This window comes from Pistacia vera, unplaced genomic scaffold (assembly GCF_008641045.1).
Source record: "Pistacia vera cultivar Batoury unplaced genomic scaffold, PisVer_v2 Contig664, whole genome shotgun sequence".
Lineage (NCBI taxonomy): Eukaryota > Viridiplantae > Streptophyta > Magnoliopsida > Sapindales > Anacardiaceae > Pistacia > Pistacia vera.
This window is the reverse complement of record NW_022196517.1, coordinates 633,955-656,195: the sequence shown is the minus strand read 5'-3', so window position 1 is coordinate 656,195 and position 22,241 is coordinate 633,955. Positions and strand designations below refer to the sequence as shown.

At 33.7% G+C, this 22,241-nt stretch overlaps 1 protein-coding gene and 2 pseudogenes across 1 annotated transcript; 1 reads left to right on the top strand and 2 right to left on the bottom strand.

Moving 5' to 3' along the window:
* The first annotated feature begins 1,926 nt into the window (after positions 1–1,926).
* Positions 1,927–10,417, top strand: LOC116112600 (1,4-alpha-glucan-branching enzyme 1, chloroplastic/amyloplastic-like). Its single transcript, XM_031398716.1, has 7 exons — positions 1,927–2,161; positions 3,083–3,181; positions 3,518–3,608; positions 4,101–4,229; positions 5,588–5,691; positions 5,826–5,977; positions 10,377–10,417. The coding sequence occupies exons 1-7, from the start codon at positions 1,950–1,952 to the stop codon at positions 10,415–10,417; spliced, it is 828 nt and encodes a 275-aa protein (XP_031254576.1). The 5' UTR covers positions 1,927–1,949.
* A 566-nt stretch (positions 10,418–10,983) lies between these two features.
* On the bottom strand, positions 10,984–12,866 carry LOC116112599 (annotated as a pseudogene).
* A 6,942-nt stretch (positions 12,867–19,808) lies between these two features.
* Positions 19,809–21,553, bottom strand: LOC116112598 (annotated as a pseudogene).
* Between the last annotated feature and the right edge of the window lie 688 nt (positions 21,554–22,241).

Sequence of the window (22,241 nt, the reverse complement as noted above, 5' to 3'; positions counted from 1 at the left end):
GTAATAGACGTGTCAAAATCTGTGTAACTGTTTAGTTTTTTTGTCTGGGGGGTGGGTTTTTGTGGGGGGGGGGTTTATAGAGTAATGCTTACTCTTTCAGTCAGCATGCTTTGATGGAACTTCAATAACTGAATACCAATGCAATATCATACCCGGGTCAGTTATCTTCTTTGCTGTAAATCAGAGTTACTGAGCTGCAAATTGGCCCTTTAATTGCACTACATTGTGAGTTTGGGAGCTTTTTCATTTGCACAGAGAATAGAGCAAACTTGCTGTAGTGAAGTCTTGATCTTTTTGGAAGAAAATATGGTGTTTTATGCGGAGCTAAGATAGAATAAATTGGTTTTATGGGGTTGCCTATGTTAATAGCTAAGTTCTGTTACTTGTTAGATTTGTATTCAGATTCGCTCACTGGAAAAGGCCGCTCCAGTGTTACCTTAAAAAAAGAAGACTAAAAAAAAAAAAAAAAAATAACGCGTGTTACGGCCCTTTACATGAGTTTGAGTGTTGGAATCTTAATTTGGTTAGTGCTAATAACTTAACTACGACATTTTTCTAGGAATGCTCCTACGAATGATTATTCCTCTATGTGCCGTCTTGCTTTAAAGAATGACTTTTCTCTCTCTTTAACTAAAAATACCATTTATGCCTGAAACCTGGGTCATGTAGAGTTTACCAGGCATTGAATTTAGCCTTTCTGGCTATCTGTGCATCAAAAAACTTTGTACAGTTTTGCCTGTAGGCTTTTCATAGGATATTAGACTCATGGACTCGTCCACGTAAATTAATGTATCTTTTGTCTGAGCTGGCTTGTCCAAGTACTTGTTCTTGAGACAGTTCTCGCAGGTTTCTGCTAATCATTATTTTAGAGGATGCTCTGTTGAAATGTGATTCAAACATAAAGCAGTTGCTTTATGTGCCAACCAAGGGCATCATGACTCAAGGTTATGCTTTTTAGAAATTGTTTTACAGAGGCCTGGCGTTGAATGTGTGAGTCATCTGAGGACTGTTGTAAGACTGGGTTCAATTGCGGCAATTTATGTAAAAGTAGTAACCTGGAATTTGGGTTAAGAAGAGTGATGGAGTTGTTTAAATCGGTGAGGATTCCCATTGTATCCTGCTATGCGGGGTGTTCAAAAAATGCAAAAACTGAAACCGAACGAAAAACCGGTTAACCGAAAAAAAACGGGTGCGGTTATGTTCGAAAAATTCAAAAAACCGAATTTTGGTTCGGTTACAGGTTCGGAGAAAATTAAAAACGGTTAACGAAAACCGTTTTTGTGACGTTTGTAAAAAAAAACAAAAAAAATATCTATATCTATATTAAATAAATAAATAAATAATAACTAAACTAAAATAATAGGGGTTGGGACAGCAAAGGAATTCAGTTAGGGAGAGAGAGAGAGAGAGCTGGTGGATAACAGGAGAGGGAGAGAGCAGATTAGAGGCAGAGAAGAATATAGGGAAATTTGGGAGGAGCTAACCCTCGGAGTTAGCAATTAGGGAGGAGCTAGCCCTCGAAGTCTAGCATTGTTTTTCCTGTCATATTTTGATTTTGTCCTTTTGGTTGATGTGCTGGGTATATTTTGTTGTTTTGCTGCAATTGTTATCAGTTTGTTCAATATTAATACACATATCTATTTTCTTCCTATTTCTTGGCTGTTGGTTGTTATTATTTTACTGTTTTGGTTGAGTTTTGGGAGTGGGTTCTCATCAGGAGCCATGCTTATTGTAGGCCTGACTTGACTAGACTAAAATAACCATCGCTCAAGTGTCATGACAGATATTCTATCATTGCTCATCTTATATTTGAACAATACATGTTTTTATCTGTTTTCTGTATATTCTTATGACAGGTTAATTTTCTGCTGAGTGCTTATTTTAACACTGTTGCTTCTTGCACCTTTATGCTCTTGTTTTAGGTACTTCATGATGTAGATTGTCTTAAAATGGAAGATGAAGAGAAGGTTGAGATTGAAGAGACAGTGTCTGCTTCCACGTTTGTAGAGCCATCTTTCCCTTTACAAGAGAAAGTAAGTACTGAAGAAAGTGAAGCTGAAACTGAAGTTAGACCAGGTTCCATTCCTCCACCTGGTAGGGGGCAGAGAATATATGAGATAGATCCAACTTTGACAGGTTTTCGTCAACATCTTGATTACAGGTGAGATAATATTTTATTCTGTTACACAATGAACACTGAGAATTTGTTTGAATGACTCAGTGACCTGGGCTCTAAAAGTAGTGGGAGCAAATTAATTTCTTTCTCTTAGTTGATATTTGTATGGATGCATTCTGGTCAGTTTTAGTGGGCTTCTTCCTATTGTGTTTTTACGTTCTTTCCTCACTTTTGTTTATCAGAATGCAGTAATTTGAGTCTATCCTCCATCCTAGCTTGAACTTAATAGACATAAATAGCTTGCTTACGAAGATGGTGCTTCTTGTTTTTTCTCCCTAATGTTTATGTCGGATTGAACAAATCAACCTATGGCTCTATTTTTTCTTTTATACTATGGTTAAATAAATACCTTTAGTTAATAATAATGCTTGAATTCAAGTCCCATATCCATAAGAGCTCTGAAGTTTCTTGACAGTTTTTGATCACACAACAACAACCCTTTTTAACACTTAAATCTATTACAAATTCAGGAATCTTCATAGGGATTTTTCTAATTTAATTGTAAGTTTAATAAGTACATTCCCTCATGAAATCTTGCTATTATAGTTTCTGATATGGCATACAATGAAGGAGTAAACTAAGTTTTTCAACAACTCCTTATTTTCCCTAGTTTTAACTCATACAAAAATCTAGCACACATTTCACTCACATGGATACAAAATTCTCTTGTGTACGCTCCTTCTGTGTGTCTATATTTGTGTGTTCTTTAAGATTTATTATCCAAAATGTTTGACTCTAAGATAGATTTATGATACAAACTTTTATAGTCTGATTATTTTATTCTTAGTAAATCTTTTTATTATTATGCTGTGAATAAAAATATATTCATTAATGTATTATTTTTCTGTTAATGTCACTTTCTTGACTTATTGTCTGAGGTTGGTGAAAGTCTTGTTCCTATTGCAGGTATGGACAATACAAAAAAATGCGTGAGGATATTGACAGGTATGAAGGTGGTTTGGAGTTGTTTTCTCGTGGCTATGAAAAGTTAGGCTTCACACGCAGGTATCACACCTTTTGAATTTCTACAGGTTGATTTCCTTGATTATTCTATCTTTAGTATCTTTACAGTTTAAATATAAGATTGTGACTTTGTGTGTGATCACAGTGCAATGTGCTATTATGTGTATTACTCTTTTTTTTATGCAAATAAATAATTAATTATAAGATGAAATAAATATATGGAGGTAATACTCATGCTATGTAGAGAAAACAAGATAGAAAATTCTTCATCAAGTCTTTACATCTTAACCTTATTTAAACTGTGGTGAAACTGGAGTTTGAATTAATATTTTCAAACTCATCAGCTGGCATTACTAATTACAATTCTGGCCATTGTAGCTTTGTTGCTTGGGCCATTGTCAACAGATATGTCTTACTTTTCCTGGAGTCTGCTTTGACTAAGCTCAAGCCAATACTAGCTGTTCCATGGGTTAAAAAAGTGACAGATTCTGGCCATAAGATAGAGAGGCCTACGCTTGCATTCCTTTTGTGTTCATATAGGGATATCATCTGCGGTTTTGTTAATACTAATACTTTTATATTTTTGCAAATTTAGGAAATAGCATGTAGGTTTATCAAGTATTGATCAACAATGTAAGCTGGGGTGAAAATTTGTNTATATTGAGCAAGAGTTGAGTTCATCTCTATACTTTCTTTTCCCAAACTGAAAGTAGTTGTTTCTTCCTCCAATCAGACACCACTTATACTGTCAATTCTTTTCTGTCATTTGAAAAGATCTATTCTTACATTTTATTCTAAAAATAGCATAAAAAAACTTCTTGCACATTATTATTAGAGATGGTGAATATACTACTGCATCATATCTACATGAAGCTTGAATTGCAACAGCTTGTATTTTTAACAACTACATTATTTGGCGTTCTGCCTTTACAATGGCTCTTTGATTTGTTTGGTGTTGCAGATGGCATTTACTGGAAATTACAATGAGTACTTTGGATTTGCAACTGATGTAGATGCTGTTGTTTTTCTGATGCTGGTCAATGATTTGATTCATGGACTCTTCCCTCAGGCTGTTACCATTGGAGAAGATGTATGTTAGACAGTTCCCTTTAATTCATATTGAGCATCTTTTAATTCTAGGACTTTATTTCTTCTTCGGAGAATGGATTCCAATTTAATAAGATTTTATTTCTTATTCAGGATAAGTCAATTTAAATGATTTTTTCATCATATGAAAATATTGTTCTCAGAAAAGGTTGCATGCATGATATATTATCATAGAATATGTGTGTTTGCCTATGTTCCCTCCCTCACCAATATTCTGTTTGGACAATTAGTGAGTTTCTTGAATTATATTTTGCAAGTTGTAACATTTCAATTTCGCATCGGGCACCTGAAAACTAAATTACTTGACCTTTCAGATAGATTAGGGACATAGTTATAATAGTCTGTGTGTGGAACATATTCAGGAAATAATTAAGTGCTTGTCGCAAATTAAATTAACCTTTTTCATATAAAGAAAAATGTGAAAACTCCATTCACTAAAAACTGCAATTCCGATTATTAGAAATTAGTACAGTTTATCTCCATAAATTAATCGAGGGTTAGAATATGTCTCAAGATATGCTGTAAAACTCTGTATTTTGGGCCTACAGTAAAACGTTATATCACTTCCTGCCTTATATGATTGGAAGTGTTTGTTGTCTAACAACTGATCTATTTATTCTTTTGATAAGAAACTCTGAAATCTTACTCTTGATTTTGTTCTAGTTTTGAACAATGTCTGTGCGCATGCCACATTTTGTATGAATCCTTTGGTTATCTAGGGCTGGTCTTTCTTTTTTGTGAACAGTTTGTTTACTCCTAGTAAATCTCCTTGTCTTTCTCATCCTATTCTGAAGGTGACTAAACCCTTTTATTATTTTAATTATGTATACTTCGAATTCTTGTATAGCATTTGTCAGAATCCATATTAAAGGAAAACCCTTTCTGGAATGTTTTACAAGAGTGTGATAGAAAATATTCACTTTACACAAAAAATCCATATAATAATCAGGACCTGAAGATTGAGCAAACTAGAGTGCCAGTATATAGAAAAAGTAAGGGTCAAGCTATTGTGACAAAATTTTAACTCAAATTTATGCTACAAATTCTTAACCATTAATTCAATGCAGTTCAATGGTTTAGAAGTTTCTGAGTTGGCATTAAAAATGACTACCTTTATCTTCTTTTTCTTTTATCTTCTTTTTCTTTGTCTATTGGAACAATGGCCAAGAATTTGTATTACAAATTTCAGTTAGAATAACCTACCTGTGTATAAATGATTAAACTTTATTGGAAGCTTATTTTTTGTCAAGCTAAGATTCTTATACTTCTCTTTTTGTGATAAAATGCCAACTCTCTGCCCTGAGTTTATCCTGTTAAACATATGGAATTTTTTCCTTGCAGGTTAGTGGAATGCCAACATTCTGCATTCCTGTTGAAGATGGTGGTGTAGGATTTGATTATCGTCTACAAATGGCCATTGCTGATAAATGGATCGAGCTCCTTAAGTATGTTCCTATTAGGAGTCTTAAACTTGTTACCCGTTCAACAAACTTTAAGCTAATTTTTTTTTTTTTTTTTTTTTTTTTTTTAATTAATGCATTTGGCATACATATGTGTGCCTTGTCTTGGTACTGTGTAGGAAAAGGGATGAAGACTGGCAAATGGGTGACATTGTTCACACACTGACCAACAGAAGGTGGTTAGAAAAATGTGTTTCTTATGCTGAAAGTCACGACCAAGCTTTAGTTGGTGACAAAACAATTGCGTTCTGGTTGATGGACAAGGTTAGTTGTATTCTTACTACTTATAGCATACAAAATACCATAGACCTTAGCCGTACTCTTACTTATCAACATATTGTTCACGTTGAAGGACACAGCATACACACCTTTACGTGTGCCATAGAAATGCTTTTTGGTTCTAGAATAACAGCTTTGGATATGTCCAGGGGCGGATCCAGCCCACTTTTGGCCCACCCTCAATTTTATTTTAAAAAATACTAATATATATAATTTTTGGATTTTGGCCCACCCTAACAAAAATATTAATAAACAAAAATATTAATGTGTAATTAGTTTTTATTTTAGCCCACCCTAACAAAAATTTCTAGATCTGCTACTGGATATGTCTAAATGAAATTATTGTCAGATACCTCTCTGCTCTGTAGTTCATTGCTTTTTTGTGTTTTGACAAACTAATTTTGTTATTTATGCTATACAAACTAATTTCCACATAAGCATTGCACAACATCTTTATTTGATGAAGCTGCTACTATTTCTTTAATGAAATTTAAATTACAAGCCTATTCCCTCATTATATCTCTTCTTAAAAGTCCATTCAAATAATTATAGAGCATGTTATCAAATATGTTTCTTTCGATGCACAGTTGGTACCACTTGCATGAGAAAACTTTAGTGAGAAAATTGAATGGTAGTTAAAGTTGTTGGATATGAATGCAATAATTTTTACGTTCTGGAAAGAGAATCTTTATCACTCTTATTTCGTTTTCTGGTAAATAAGAGGGGTTACAAGTTATTTTAGGGAACAGCCCTGTCAAACTCCTAATTGATTGTAAAGCTATCAATCCTAGGTTTTATGGTTCAACCATTACTAACTAGAAATTAGTGATACAACAGTTATTCACAAATATTTCACATAAATGTAAGATTTGATTTTGTCTAACTTTTTTTCCTTTCGGAAATAATTACCAAATTCTCCCTACACTAACTTATTGAAAAGATAACATGGTTCTGGTTGGGATGATGATTTAGAGTCTTGATTCTCTTCTTAAACTACTTTGTATCCTATTGTATCTTTAATCTTCCCACACAGAGTTAGGGTAATTGGTCATTAGTAGCTTTTATCACTTTGGTCGCCTTGATAATTTAAATGATTGTAGGGCAGGTAGATGGAGTCATCATTCTTGATGTCATTAATCTACTCAATTGTGGTCATTCTCTCTGATTTGTCATTTTCTTCTTGTTGTAGCATAATTTGGACGTTAATCTTAGTAACATGTGTCATTTTATAAAATCATTGAGGAAAAATGTTGTGTATGTGATACAATAGCTGATTTCATTCAACTTTTCAGAATTATCTGCATTTGTCCTTTCTGTAGGATATGTATGATTCATGGCTACTGGACAGACCCAACCCGCTTTAAGATCGTGGAAAGCATTACCACAAATGATCAGCTCAATTATATGGACTGGCGGAAAGGATATTTGACTTTAGTGTCAATGAATTTGGGAATCCTGGGTGCAATTGATTATTAATATCTGCGTTTATGGCTTTGAGACTTTCTACCATCATTGACTTGGACTTGTTGAGTGTTAATCTGATAAGCTCTTGAAATGATTTGTGTTATTCTTTATCTGCTGTTAATTATAAGAGTGGATTGATTTCCAAGAGTCAGCAGCGTCTTCCTACTGGCAGTATTCCTGGAACAAATTTTTCAGTTATGATATGACGCGTGGTTTTGATGCTGTAAGTTTCCCCTGCGATTAGAATTTTTGAACAATATCTTGCAGAGTGTTTGAAAGGGCATACCTAAAATATTTGTACTTTCATGTTGGCATCATTAAATTATGACCTTGCACGTAAGTTTTAATGTAGACCATAGTATGAATTTGACAGGCAATAACTCATTATTAGCTGGAATAGGCTTACTATAACTGAAAAATTCAGGTGAATATATTATGATGAAGAAAACCACGTGCAAAGTTGCTAAATAAGATTATTGGCCAAAGCTATGTTCGTGATCAATAATGAAGAGAAAAAAGAGTTTTTTAAATCTTGCTTATGGAAACCTTCTTGACCCTATGTGCCAAAAGAAACTCAGGCCTTATACTGATTTAAGTGTTATGAATTCTCTTAGCTAATGGTTGGTCGGTGGAAGGAAAAGTAAGAAAAAGGTTGTATAATGGCATGGAAGAGAATGAAAGATGAAGATACTTAGTAATAGTAATAGATTTCATAATTAACTTTGTAATGAAAATCAATATCATAAATATTGGACAAGCCTCACTCTTCAGAAATATTTATATTTTTATCTTTTCATATGGGAAATGCAATTATAATCTATATTTAATATTTAAGCTAATATATAAACTATCTAATATTTTATAAATATTGAGGTATTTTTTGGTAGTTAATGCGCTTAACGGTAGGACATAGGGTCTTATTCCCAAGTGACTAAGTAAAACTTAGAAGGGTATCCTTACATATTCGGAGAAAGAAATCAATTCCCTTATGCCCATGGATTTCCTATGAACCAAATACCCATTAATACTACTTTCCAACTTCCAGTGCTTATATATTATTTTCAACTGTATCAGTCCTTTGTCATTTTACTGTACATTAATCCTAATCACTCGTTAACATACCGTGTTTTAATTCATATGATGTTTTGTACATTTAATTAATAATGAGTTGCTTGTCATGAGAGGTACATATTCATCTCATTAGAAGTTACTTTTTTTTCTTTGTATACATATAACTTTATTTTGCATGTAATAGTAACTTTCAAGTTACATCTTATGGGTGTGTTTGTTTATTATTTGGATAGAGTTTAGGAATACTATTGGGTAGTTGGATAGGGAAGATTATCGAAGGTAAAATTTAAAAATTTATGAAAAGCCCCAGGTTTGTAATGTAATTAAACACCCTATGTATAAAATGACAAAAACACTCTACCACCTGAATGCAAGATTCCGGCACACGCACCGCCGAAAAATTGCGTTTACGTACACAGACCGGTCTGATCTGTGTCGTAACGACGTCATTATGGCTTTTTGGCCAACCCACGCCTGCGGGCCTGTGGATGGCTGGAAAAGGCCAAAATGACGGCCATCTTGGGCGGATTAGCGACGGCAAAGATATGGCCGTCGTTTGACCGTCAACGGACGGCCATTCTTGGGCCGCGTTACTGGCCAGTATCGGTGAAACTTCCGGCCATTTCGTGGTGACAGGAGACCGTTGTACAGATTACGGTACGACCGACGGTGTTGCCGTAATCTGGCAAGTATGGTTCACGGGGGTGTTTTTGACTAATTTTTAACTTTTTTCGGGGGCATTAAATGAAATAATAAACATTATGGGTCCTAAAAGTATACAAAATAGGTAATTTTCTGGAATAATTGCCAAACTTTTTGGAGGAATAGGATTGAGGAATATGGTTAAAATATATAAGTCAAATCATGCCCAATCTATATAATTCTTAAAAATAACTATATATTGTTGGTGTTGGACACCAGGGGATGCGGAATATTTAAGATCATCACGGGATGTCAAGAGATTGATCGGTCGATGCACCATCTGAAAGAGTATACTGAAGTCTTATATGAACTAATATCGTTCTGTATAATTAATATCAAAAAAATTTGGAATTATGTTTAATGTTGTATTTATCATTTTTTATCTATTTAAATATGTTATTCTGGTATTCGAAGGTTATATGAAGGGAATATTATATATTCATGCTATTTTTTCACAATTATAGGTGTTATTTTAATGACCAGTACATCCTTAAGATCTTTTAGAATGAAAAATTGATTAAGTTACTGTTGATGTAGTTTATTGCTTCTGAGCATCAATACATATCGTAAAGATGAAGGAGACAGGATTTATGTTCTTTGAGAGGGGAAACCTGTTTTTCTCTTCAATTTTCATTGTGAGTAAACAGCTCATTTTGACTACCGAATCGGGCTGCTTAAAGCCAGGATATTATAGTAGCATTTAATTTTTTTACACTTTTTCATCTTTAGCTTTGATTACTTTAAAATTTTATGCATATGGTTTATTTTTCTTACCAAATTTTTATTTTTGTGGATTTGTTTTGTAAATCCAATTAAATAGAAAGTTTTAATCTAGATTCACTTTTTCTCTTGGGGAGGTATAATTTCGTTTTTACTTATAGGGTTCTGTTATTCTAATAAATAATGAAATGTCATTCAATAATCGGTTCAATAGTATTTTAATCAAGTTAAATTTCATGACTACCATGCGCAAATTCGTAGGCGTCTTGAATTTATGCTTTATAAAGCCCCACATTGTTATTTTATTAAGTACTTCATATCAAACAAAAGTAACTTTAAACACAACCAGTACTGTATATTTCTTAGAATGTGTAAATTATTGGTCATTATTCCAATGTATGTTGTAATTATAAATTATTTGTTTTCTCTTTCAGCGGTTGTCTTGGATTCAGATGATCAGTTATTGGGGCTTTAAACAGGCTTGACCATAATGCCGATACTTCAGTCAAGTAAGACATTTCACTTGGGGAGGACTAACATATACATAAAACATTCTAATGCAAAATATATTTGTTGATTTAAATTAAAATTAAAACTTTCACCCAATCATCGTTTACAGTATAATGTAGTATTATTCTATTTTTAAATCATCTGATTTCTTTTTACTTTTATGATCAATGGTCTTGTGGCAGGAGGGGTGGTATGATGACCTGGCCTCGTTCCTTACTTGGTAATGCACCATAGAGACAGTTGTTGTCTATCACTAGTAGATAATGAATTGGAACCTGCGAATAGAGAATGAAGTTGGAATCTTGCAGTTGATATCTAACTTGATGAGTTAAGAAATCAAAAAATTAGTGCAAAGCAGTCTACCCAAATACATGGGCTGGATCTGGACACGTTAGCTAAAAGATGAGCCCAAGGTAAAGCAAGCATACATCCCAGTTGGGAGTGTGGTAAATGTTCTTGCCTAGCTAATATGTATGTGTCTATGTTTCTTGGACATACCGCAGAGATTGTACGGTATTTATAATTCTATATCTAAATCTTGTCTTCATACCTAGAATAAAAGGCGAAATTTTTAACTAAGAATTAAAAACACCCGTGCACACTATTTATGCTAGAGAGATCACAAAAAGAAAATTCAAACCAGATTATTTTAGTTAAAAAACATTAATTCAGGTGCTAACGAACTAGCCTCAGAGTGAGCTCCTGGGCAACTGATGAGAACGCTTGTTGGTGAAGATTAGATTGTGTCGGATCGCAGAGCCTCTGCCAGTGGGCCCCCATTGAAGCCACCTGATTTGTGGTCCATCCTGTGGCCCAATTAAGTTGGATTCCCTCTTCCACCACGTTGGTGTTGGTTAGCTGTTCTTCTCCATTGCCGTTGACAGTTTCAAGGAGACATCTGATGATGAATTTCAGTCATTGAATGGAGAGCAAGTGCGGGGCATTGCTTGAAGCACTGTTGGTTCTTCAAGTGATCTCGGCCAATCATCAAAAAAATGCCTTAAATGTGCCATCGATCACTATTATTAACCTCATTGTGGCGTTGAAAGGATCTTGTTATCAGGTTTGAATGTCGAATCACTACAAGGGACAGAGATAAAAATAAGGAAAAGATGATCATTTTAATAAAGAAGTGTTGGGGTCGGTTTTGTACAAAATCTAAGGCTCTTCCAGTTCCGGATATGAATGTTCTCTTCTCGTCTTCTCTTGGGTCCTACCAAATCTGTCGTTTATAATTTTCTGCTCTCCATGAAAAGATTCTTAAAAACCAACCAAAGATCATTCTTTGTAACATTTAAGTTACATCTAAAATTTTCGATTGATTTATGATTTGAACATAATTTTTAACCATTTCAATTTTTGAGGCTTATATGTTTCATATAATACTCAACATTGTTTTAATTAAAGAACTCTAAAACTGGAAAACGAAAACATTTTTCTGCATTTTTATTTTACAAGATTGTATGAAAACTATTTTTAAAAACATTTTATATATTTCTACTAAACTATATTTCACAAAGTTTTTGTTATCTCTTATTTTCAAAAACAAAAAATTTTATTTATAATTTATATCAAATTGGTTTAAAAAAAATTATTTTTCGCTTTCCCACAAAATATGATTTTACCTAACTATTTTAGTATTTCCTACATAATATTCATACTAAATCTGGAAACAAAGCATGGATCAAGATTTACCTTTGATGAAATGAAGAAATCAACAGAAGGTGGAAGTCTTGAAGACCAAAATTAGCCCAGTTAGCCACCAGCCTGTGATAAGCAGAAAATTGTTGTGGTGGTTTTGAGAGTCCCAACTGCCCCAGCAACACCAACCGTACAAGGTAGTTTGGCGTGGGCGTGGGATTTCCACAGGCTTTCTTGAACGGTTGCGGCCGCGGTGCATGTGGCGCTCCAATACTTATGGCCAGCCACCACGTCCCTTGAGCACCTCCATTTCTTGCCGTCTGCCTTCCTGCACCGCCCGGCTCTGGATCCATCGCGCCCCTTCCCCCGTACCCCTGATTGCAACACTGATCACACATATAGCATGTGATCTTAAAATATTGCAGCAACTGATTAATAGTTTAATGTTGTCATATTTATTCATCAAGAACACGAAATGATAATTGCAGCAACTGATAATCGTAAAATGAAGTCATTTGGATTCAATCAATTACATGAAATGAGATGTTACTAACAAACTCACAAGCATACTGGTGAATAAGGGATAATGATGTTGAGAGGTGAGAAGAAAATAAGGAATTTGAAGAAGGCTTTTCTTGATTGGGTGAAAAGTTCCGGAGGAACAGCAGCACCAGCTAACATGTATCTGTAGATCAAGCCTGCAACTCAAGCTCCTGCCATTGAGTCAAGCTAAAGTAACTTCCATCTCTGACTCCAAAACCAAAATAACTCATTTACACCAACTTAAAGCAAAGAAGGGTTATTTGTAAAGTAACAAATCAAAATCAAAATCATACTGGGTATAGTGGTTGGAATCTGGAAGGATGACAAGTTGCTGACTTTACTGGTGGGTTCAGGTCAAACAACGAAGAGCAGATGAGTGATGTTGTTGAGGCTCAGTGGGGTAACTCAAGAAAGAGTTTTGGTATCTTTGCAGAAGGTGTTGTTTTTGTTTCTGCTCATTCCGGTGTCCTCTCATTGCTTCAGATGCAATTCCATGGGGGGAAGAGAATCAAATTTATGTAAAGTTTTGTTGGTTTTTGGTTTTGGTTTTGGTTAATGACTGGTATAATGAATGTGAACTGTGAAGGAAGTTTGGAAAAAGCTTCTACATGAGTTTCCTGTAGGTCTTTTTAAAATGGGCAAGATACCAGTATACACTGACAGCCAGAGTGGAGAAAGAGACATATAATGGAGATTATTACTCTGACATAAAACACTGCAAAGTTTGTTTATTTGGCCCAGTGGGAGAGCTTAGGACTTGAGAGAAAAAAACAGTCAAGACAAGACAGTTGAAGAAAAAAAGATAACCCTTAACAAATTAATTATAATAATTAAAAGAAAAAGAAAAAGATGGAAGATTAGTATAGATTATTAAAAATAAATAACCTGCAGTCTTTCTGTGCCTCTGCCTTGAAAATAGCATGTGAGAGAGAAGCAACAACATGGTCATGCTTGACTTACTCTTTATAATGATCTCTGAATAACACCAAGTTATTATAATATTAGGGGCCACTCACTCTTTCTTTAAATCTTTTTAATTAAATTAAATATGAATTGATTCATTGCAGAAGATAATGCAGAGAGTGAACCGACAGTGCAGTTTCAATATTCAGATTATTATCATTTGTCTGGCGTTTCTGAGAGGACTTCACGACAAATCACACTGCACTCCCCGATTGTCAAAAAATTTCCAATGCGAGAATTAATTTTCTCTCATTGGGATCCATCTTAACATATTTTCAATAATATATTAATACTCTCTCCTTTATTTTTCATAAAAGTTTGATACTTAAATATATGGATCATAATTCAATTACATAATTCGTTTGGTTTAGGGAAATACAAAATAGCTTATAAAATCACCCTTTTTTTTTTTTTTTTTTTTTTTTTATAATCGGGATGTCTTAACTAACTAACTTGTCATTCTTCATATATACCAATACAATATGATTTGAACCCACTTTAACATAATTCATTGTTAGACACGATCTTCTCTTAAAGTTTTTAAGAATATGTATCATTAAAATAATTTAGTGAAGGAACTATGATAATTTTTAAACCCAAAATTGTACTTAATAATGACATATTTAACATTAATCTCTCTCTCCATTGTTTTCATTACATAAATATTATATCATTTAAAGGACTTAATATAGGTTCCAAAAGTTTTAAATTAGTTTAAGTAAAATTTTCGTGTTATTTATTTTACATCTTTGTATCTTGTAAATTGATACCATATCACTTTAATAAATTCATTCATTATTCTCATAGTTATGCACTTAAGCTATATCAAATTTGAGGAAAGTTTTGAGAGAACAATATTATCTTATACACCCATTATTATAAACAATTAAAAAATGTATAATTTCAATTTTATACTTAATTATAAGCTTATGACTTTCAGTTAGTTGATTAACTTAGACACCATAACATGTTAAATAATAATATACTAGATTCAATGAGACAAGTTAAATTTTATACAAATTATATAATTTAGATAATATAAATAAACTAAAAATGTATCTATTTATAAATAAATATACTACTAAGATTTAAAAAAAAAATTACTTTTTAATTATTTTAATATGCATGTTTATAGTGTGTGTCAAGAAATTCCGTGTTAACATGCATGGTAGCATAAAGTTGACGGTGAAATAACGATATAATTTAATTCATGCATTTAAAAATCAATAATATTAATTTTCTCAAAATTTATCCCAATTTTATATCTTAATGTGTCATTATATGTGGCACTGACTTGTAAATAAAGCGACGAAGTATTGAATGATATGATAATAGTCATGTATTTACACATTATTTAGGATGTAAAATTCAGGATAAATATTTGGGTTGAGTAATATTGGGTGTGTTTGGTTCATATTATTATCCATATTCCCAATTTTATTCCCCAAATATTGTTTGACACATTATTTGAGAAATATTATTGTATTTTTTTAATTCTTTAGACCCCTTAAGTTTATTAATTTCATTAAATACCCCCAGAAAAAAGTTTTAAAAGTAATAAAAACACCCCCTAAACCATACTTGATAGATTCCGGTAACCACCGTTGGTGGTAGCCAGAATCTGTTACAACGGCCTACACTACAACCGGAAAAGGCATACACCACGGCCGGTAAGTCACCGATCTGGTCATCAGCGACGACCAAAGAAATGGCTGTCGTTGACGGTCAACGACGACGAAATCTTGGCCATCGTTGACCGACAACGACGGCTATATCTTTGGCCGTCGACGGCCACATCTGGCCTTCGATCTAGCCTTTTTTGGCCAGATCCGTGGTGGACTTGGACGAAAAAGGCCATATCGACACGTTACAACACAGATCTGACCGGTTTATGTCGTAATGTAATTTTTCGACCAGATTCTGGCGGTGGTGGCCGGAATCTGGCACTGTAGGTGGTGGGGATGTTTTTGTCATTTTATAAAAAATTTATATATTGGGATGTTTAGTTAAATTAGAAAACCTAGGGGATTTTTTTAAAAAATTTTAAATTTTACCTCGTAATACTCCCCTATTCAACTATCCAATAGTATTCCCAAAATCATATCCAAAATAATAAACCAAACGCATCCATTATTTTTTAAAATATTTGTCTAGAGTTCGGGCTCGGCTCAAGCTACTTTGTGAGCTACAAATAGGGAAAACAAAATTTTGTACCTAAGGTTTGGCTTAAGTGAATTATAGACTTAAAAAAAAAAAAAATTAGTAACATTTTGGTGTAACATTTTGGTTCCTATCATACCGTCATTACTCATTACCCAACTATAGGGATGGAATTATTCTTAGATGGAAGTTGAAATAGCAAAACTTACTAAGAAATTATACAAGACTGCGTTACTTAGACCAAACTTGAGAGATGAAATTGTAATCATCCCACTAGGAATCCTGAATTCAAGTTCTCTTATATACTAATAAAGATGGTCATTAAAACTCTTTTTCGACCAACAAATCTAATGCGTTGTTTGTCTGAGCTTATGAAAATTAGCTTATAAGCATTTGAAATTTTAAGTAATTACGTGTTTGGTTAAAATACTTATAAGTGATTGATAAATAGTTGACGTGTTTGGTAAAATGTGGTTTATAAGTACATTTTATTATAAACTGACTAAAAAGGGAACTATATTAAACAATGGTATACTATGAAATTTTAAAATTAAACAAGGATAATGTGGTAATATATTTGGTTAAACTAGCTTATAAGCAGAGTGCTTATAAGCACANCGTACTTTCATGTTGGCATCATTAAATTAATGACCTGCACGTAAGTTTTAATGTAGACATAGATGAATTTGACAGGCACTAAATCTATTATTAGCAGGAATAGGCTTACTATAACTGAAAAATTCAGTGAATATATTATGATGAAGAAAACCACGTGCAAAGTTTGCTAAATAAGATTACTTGGCCAAGCTATGGTTCTTGATCATAATGAGGAGAAAAAGAGTTTTAAATCTTCTTATGGAAACCTTCTTTGACCATATGGTGCCAAAAGAATCATGGACCTATATACTGTATTTAAGTGTATATGAATTCTCTTAGCTCATGGTTGGTTGGTGGAAAGGAAAAGTAAAGAAAAAGGTTGTATAATGGCATGGAAGAGAATGAGAATGAGAAGATACTTAGTAATAGAATAAGATTTCCATAATTTGGTTACATCATAAACTTTGTAATGGAAAAAGGTAAATCATAAATAATTTGGACAAGCTCACTCTCTCAGAAATATTTGATATTTTTATCTTTTCATATGGGGAATTGCAAATTATAATCTATATTTAATATTTAAGCTAATATAAAATATCTTAATATTTCATAAATATATGAGGTATTTTTGGTAGTTAATGCGCTTATAAGGTAAGGACTCAAGGTTCTTATTCCCAAGACTAAGTAAAACTGTAGAAGGGATCCTTAATATTTCGGAGAAAGAAATCCAATTCCTTATCCCATGGATTCCTATGAACCAAAACCCATTAATCTACTTTCCAACTTCTCAGTGCTTTTATAATTTTATTTCAACTTATCAGTCCTTTGTCATTTTACTTTTACATTTAACCTAATCACTTAGTTAACATACCGTTTTAATTCATATGATTGTTTTGTCATCTAATTTATATGATTGGCTTGTCATGAGATGTACATATTCTATCTTCATTAGAAGTTACTTTTTTTTTCTTTTTATGACATAACTTATTTGCATTGTAATAGTAACTTTCACAGGTTACATCTATGGGTGTGTTTGGTTTATTATTTTGGATAAGATTTTAGGAATAATATTGGGTAGTTGGATAGGGAAGTATTACGAGGTAAAATTTAAAAATTTATGAAAAAGCCCCTAGGTTTGTTAATTTAATTAAACACCCTAATGTATAAAATGACAAAAACACTCCTACCACCTGCAATGCCAGATTCCGGCCACCACCGCCGAAAAATTGCGTTACGACACAGACCGGTCGGATCTGTGTCGTAACGCGTCATTATGGCCTTTTCTGGCCAGACCCACGGCCTGCCGTGGCCGTGATGGCTGGAAAAGGCCAAAATGACGGCCATCTTTGGTCGTTAGCGACGGCCAAAGATATGGCCGTCGTTGACCGTCAACGACGGCCATTTCTTTGGCCGTCGTTACGGCCAGATCGGTGAACTTCCGGCCATTTCTGGTCGACAGGTAGACCGTTGTACAGATTCCGGTTACTACCGACGGTGGTTGCCGGAATCTGGCAAGTATGGGTCACGGGGGTGTTTTTGCTAATTTTTAAACTTTTTTCAGGGGGCATTTAATGAAATTAATAACCTTATGGGGTCTAAAAGTAATTAAAAAATAGGGTAATATTTCTGGAATAATGTGCCAAACATTATTTGGAGAATAGGATTGGGAATATGGGTAAAAATAATAAGTCAAACATGCCCATCTATATAATTCTTAAAAATAACTATATATTGTTGGGTGTTGGACAACCAGGGGGATGCGGAATATTTAAGATATCACGGAATGCAAGAATTTGATCGGGCGATGCACCATCTTGAAGAGAAGTATACTGTAAGTTCTAATTGAACTAAATTTCTTGCTTGTATAATTAATATCAAAAAAATTTGGAATTATGTTAATGTTATGGTATTTATCCATTTTTATCTATTAAATATTTATTCTGGTATTCGAAGAGTTATATGAAGGGAATTATAATATATTCATGCTATTTTTCACAAATTATAGGGTTTATTTTAATGACCAGTACACCTTTAAGTCTTTTTAGAATGAAAAATTGATCTACTAGTTAACTGTTGATGTAGTTTATGACTTCTGAGCATCAATACATATCACGTAAAGATGAAGGAGACAGGATTATTGTCTTTGAGAGGGGAAACCTTGTTTTCGTCTTCAATTTTCATTGGAGTAACAGCTATTTTGACTACCGAATCGGCTGCTTAAAGCCAGGAAAGTATAAGGTAAGCATTTAATTTTTTTCACTTTTTCATCTTTTAGCTTTGATACTTTAAAATATTTATGCATATGGTTATTTTTTCTTACCCAAATTTTATTTTTTTTTTTATTTTTTTGTAATAATCCAATTAAATAGAAAGTTTTAATCTTAGATTCACTTTTCTCTTAGTTATAGATGTTGTTTTACTATTAGGGTGTAGTGTATTCTAATAAATCAATGAAATGTATTCAAAAATCGGTTCAATAGTATTTTAACAAGTTAAATTTCATGAAACCATGCGCAAATTCTAGGCTTCTTGAATTTATGCTTTTATAATAGCCCCACATTTTGTATTTTATTAAGTACTCTATATCAAACAAAAGTACTTTAAACTAAAACTTCATACTGTATATATTCTTAGAATGGTTAAATTTATTGTCATTATTCTATGTAATGTTGTAATTTAAATTATATTTGTTTTCTTCTTTCCAGGTTGTCTTGGATTCAGATGATCAGTATTTGGAGGCTTTAACAGGCTTGACCATAATGCCGAGTACTTCAGCTCAGTAAGAAATTTCACTGGGGAGGATACTACATAGTACATACAAATTTCTATGGCAAAATATGATTTGGTTGATTTTAAATTAAAATTAAACTTTCACCCCATCATCTTTTACCATATAATGTAGTTTATTCTATTTTTAAATCATCTGTTTCTTTTTACTTTTTATGATCAATGGTGCTTGTGCAGGAGGGTGGTATGAGACCGGCCTCGTTCCTTCTGGTGATATGCACCGAGTAGAACAGTGTGTGTTATGCACTAGTAGATAATGAATTGGGACTGCTCAAGTAGAGAATGATGGAATCTGCCAGTTGATATCTAACACGTGATGATGTAAGAGAATCAAAAAATGTAGTGAAAGATCTACGCCAAATTACATTGGCTGTCTGGCAACGTACAAGTAAAAGATGAGCCCAAGGTAAAGCAAAGCATCATCCAAGTTGGGAGTTGTGTAAATGTTTCTTGCTAGCTAATATGTATGTGCTAAGTGTTTCTTGGACATACAGCAGAGATTGTACTGTATTTATAATTTCTATATCTAAATCTGTGTCTTCATCTACTAGAATAAAAGGCGAATTTTTAACTAAGAAATAAATAACACCCGTGCACACTATTTATGCGAGAGAGTCATCAAAAAGAAAATTAAACAGATTATTTTAGTTAAAAAACAATTAAATTCAGGTGCTAACGAAACTAGCCTCAGAGGTAGAGCTCCTGGGCAACTGATGAAGAACGCTTGTTGGTGAAGATTGATGTGGCGGATGCAGAGCCTCTGCCAGTGGGGCTCCCCTTGAAGCCACCTGATTTGTGGTCATCCTGTGGCACATTCAGTTGGGATTCCACTCTTCCACCACGTTGGTGTTGGTGATCTGTTTTCTCCATTGCCGGTTGACAGTTTCAAGGAGACATCTGATGATGAATTTTCAGGCATTGAAATGGAGAGGCAAGTGCTGGCATTGCTTGAAGCACTGTTGGGTTCTTCAAGTGATCTCGGCCAATCATCAAAAAAATGCCTTAAAATGGCCATCTGATCTACTATTATTACCCATTGTGGCGTTGAAAGAGATCCTTGTTACAGGTTGAATGTCGAATCACTACAAAGGGACAAGAGAGAAAAAATAAGGAAAAGAAATGATCATATTTTAATAAAAGAGTGGTTGGGGTCGGTTTGTAAAATCTAAGGCTCTTCCAGTTCCGGATATGAAATATGTTTCTTTTCTCTTGGGTCCTACCAAGAATCTGTCAGTCTATAATTTCTGCTCTCCATGAAAAGATTCTTTAAAACCAACCAAAGATACATTCTTTTGTAACATTAAAGTTACATATAAAATTTTCAGATTGATTTATGATTTGAACATAATTTTTATACCATTTCAATTTTTGAGGCTTATATGTTTCATATAATACTCAAACATTGATTTTAGATTAAGAACTCTAAAACTGGAAAAAACGATAAACATTTTTCTGCATTTTTATTTTACAAGATTGTATTGAAAAACTATTTTTAAAACATTTTAATATATTTTACTAAAACTAGTTTCACAAATTTTTTGTTATCTCTTATTTTCAAAAACAAAAAATTTTATTTATAAATTTATATCAAATTGGTTTAAAAAAAAAATTATTTTTCGCTTTCCACAAAAATATGATTTAACTAAGCTATTTTATGTAGTCCTAGCATAAATTCATACTAAGATCTGGGAAACAAAGCATGGATCAAGATTTACCTTGATTGAAATGAAGAAGATCAACAGAAGGTGAAGGTCTTGAAAGACCAAAATTAGGCCCATTAGCCACCAGGCCGAGTGGAGAAGCAGAAAATTGTTGTGTTGTTGAGAGTCCCAACTGCACCAGCAAAACCAACCGTACAAGTAGTAGTGGGCGTGGGCGTGGGGATTTCCACAGGCTTTCTTGAACGGTTGCGGCCGCGGTGCATGTGGCGCTCGCAATACTTATGGCAGCCACCACGTCCCTTGAGCACCTCATTTCTTGCCGTCTGTCCTCCTGCACCGCCCGGCTCTGGATCCATCGCGCCCCTTCCCAGTACCCTGATTGCAACACTGATCACACTAATAGCATGTGAATCTTAAAAATATTGCAGCAACTGATTAATAGTTAAATGTTGTCATATTTATTCATCAAGAACACGAAATGAGAATTGCAGCAATGATTAATCGTTAAATGAAGTCATATTGATTCATCAAGTACATGAAATGAGAGTTACTAACAGAACTACAAGCAGCTGGTGATAAGGAGGATAATGATGTTGAAGAGGTGATGAAGAAAATAAGGAATTTGAAGAAGGCTTTCTTGATTGGGTGAAGAAGTTCCGGAGGAACAGCAGCACCAGCTAACATGTATCTGTAGATCAAAGCCTGCAACTCAAGCTCTGCCATTGAGTCAAGCTAAAGTAACTTCCCATCTCTGACATCCAAAACAAATAACTCATTTACACACAACTTAAAGCAAAGAAGGGTTATTTGTAAAGGAACAAAATCAAATCAAAATATACTGGGAAATTAGTGGGGAATCTGGAAATGATGACAAGTTGCTGACTTTACTGGTGGGTTAGGTGCAAACAAAGGAAGAGCAGATGAGTGATGTGTTGAGGCTCGGGGTAACTCAAGAAAGAGTTTGGTATCTTTGCAGAAGGTTGTGTGTTGTTCTGACTCATGCTGGTGGTCTCTCCATTGCTTCAGATGCAATTCCATGGGGGAGAGAGAATCAAAATTATGTAAGTTTGTTGGTGGTTGGTTTTGGTTTTGGTTAATGACTGGGTATAATGAATGTGAACTGTGAAGGGAAAGTTTGGAAAAAGCTTTCTACATGAGTTTCCGTAGGTTCTTTTTAAATGGGCAGATACCAGTATACCACTGACAGCCAGAGTGGAGAAAGAGAAATATAATGGGGATGTATTACTCTGACATAAAACACTGCAAAGTTTGTTATGGCCAGTGGGAGAGCTTAGGGTACTGTGAGAAAAAAACAGTCAGACAAGACAGTTGAGAGAAAAAAAGATAACCCTTAACAAATTAATTATAATAATTAAAAAGAAAAAAGAAAAAAAGATGGAAGATTAGTAGAGATTATAAAAATAAATAAAATAAACC

Bases quoted from the DNA above. Each gene is read 5' to 3' on its own strand.
- LOC116112600 (XM_031398716.1), top strand. From the start codon at position 1,950: ATGGAAGATGAAGAGAAGGTTGAGATTGAAGAGACAGTGTCTGCTTCC. The intron at 3,182-3,517 runs GTATCACACCTT...TGGCCATTGTAG, and splicing joins AAGTTAGGCTTCACACGCAG to CTTTGTTGCTTGGGCCATTG. The intron at 5,692-5,825 runs GTATGTTCCTAT...GGTACTGTGTAG, and splicing joins AAATGGATCGAGCTCCTTAA to GAAAAGGGATGAAGACTGGC.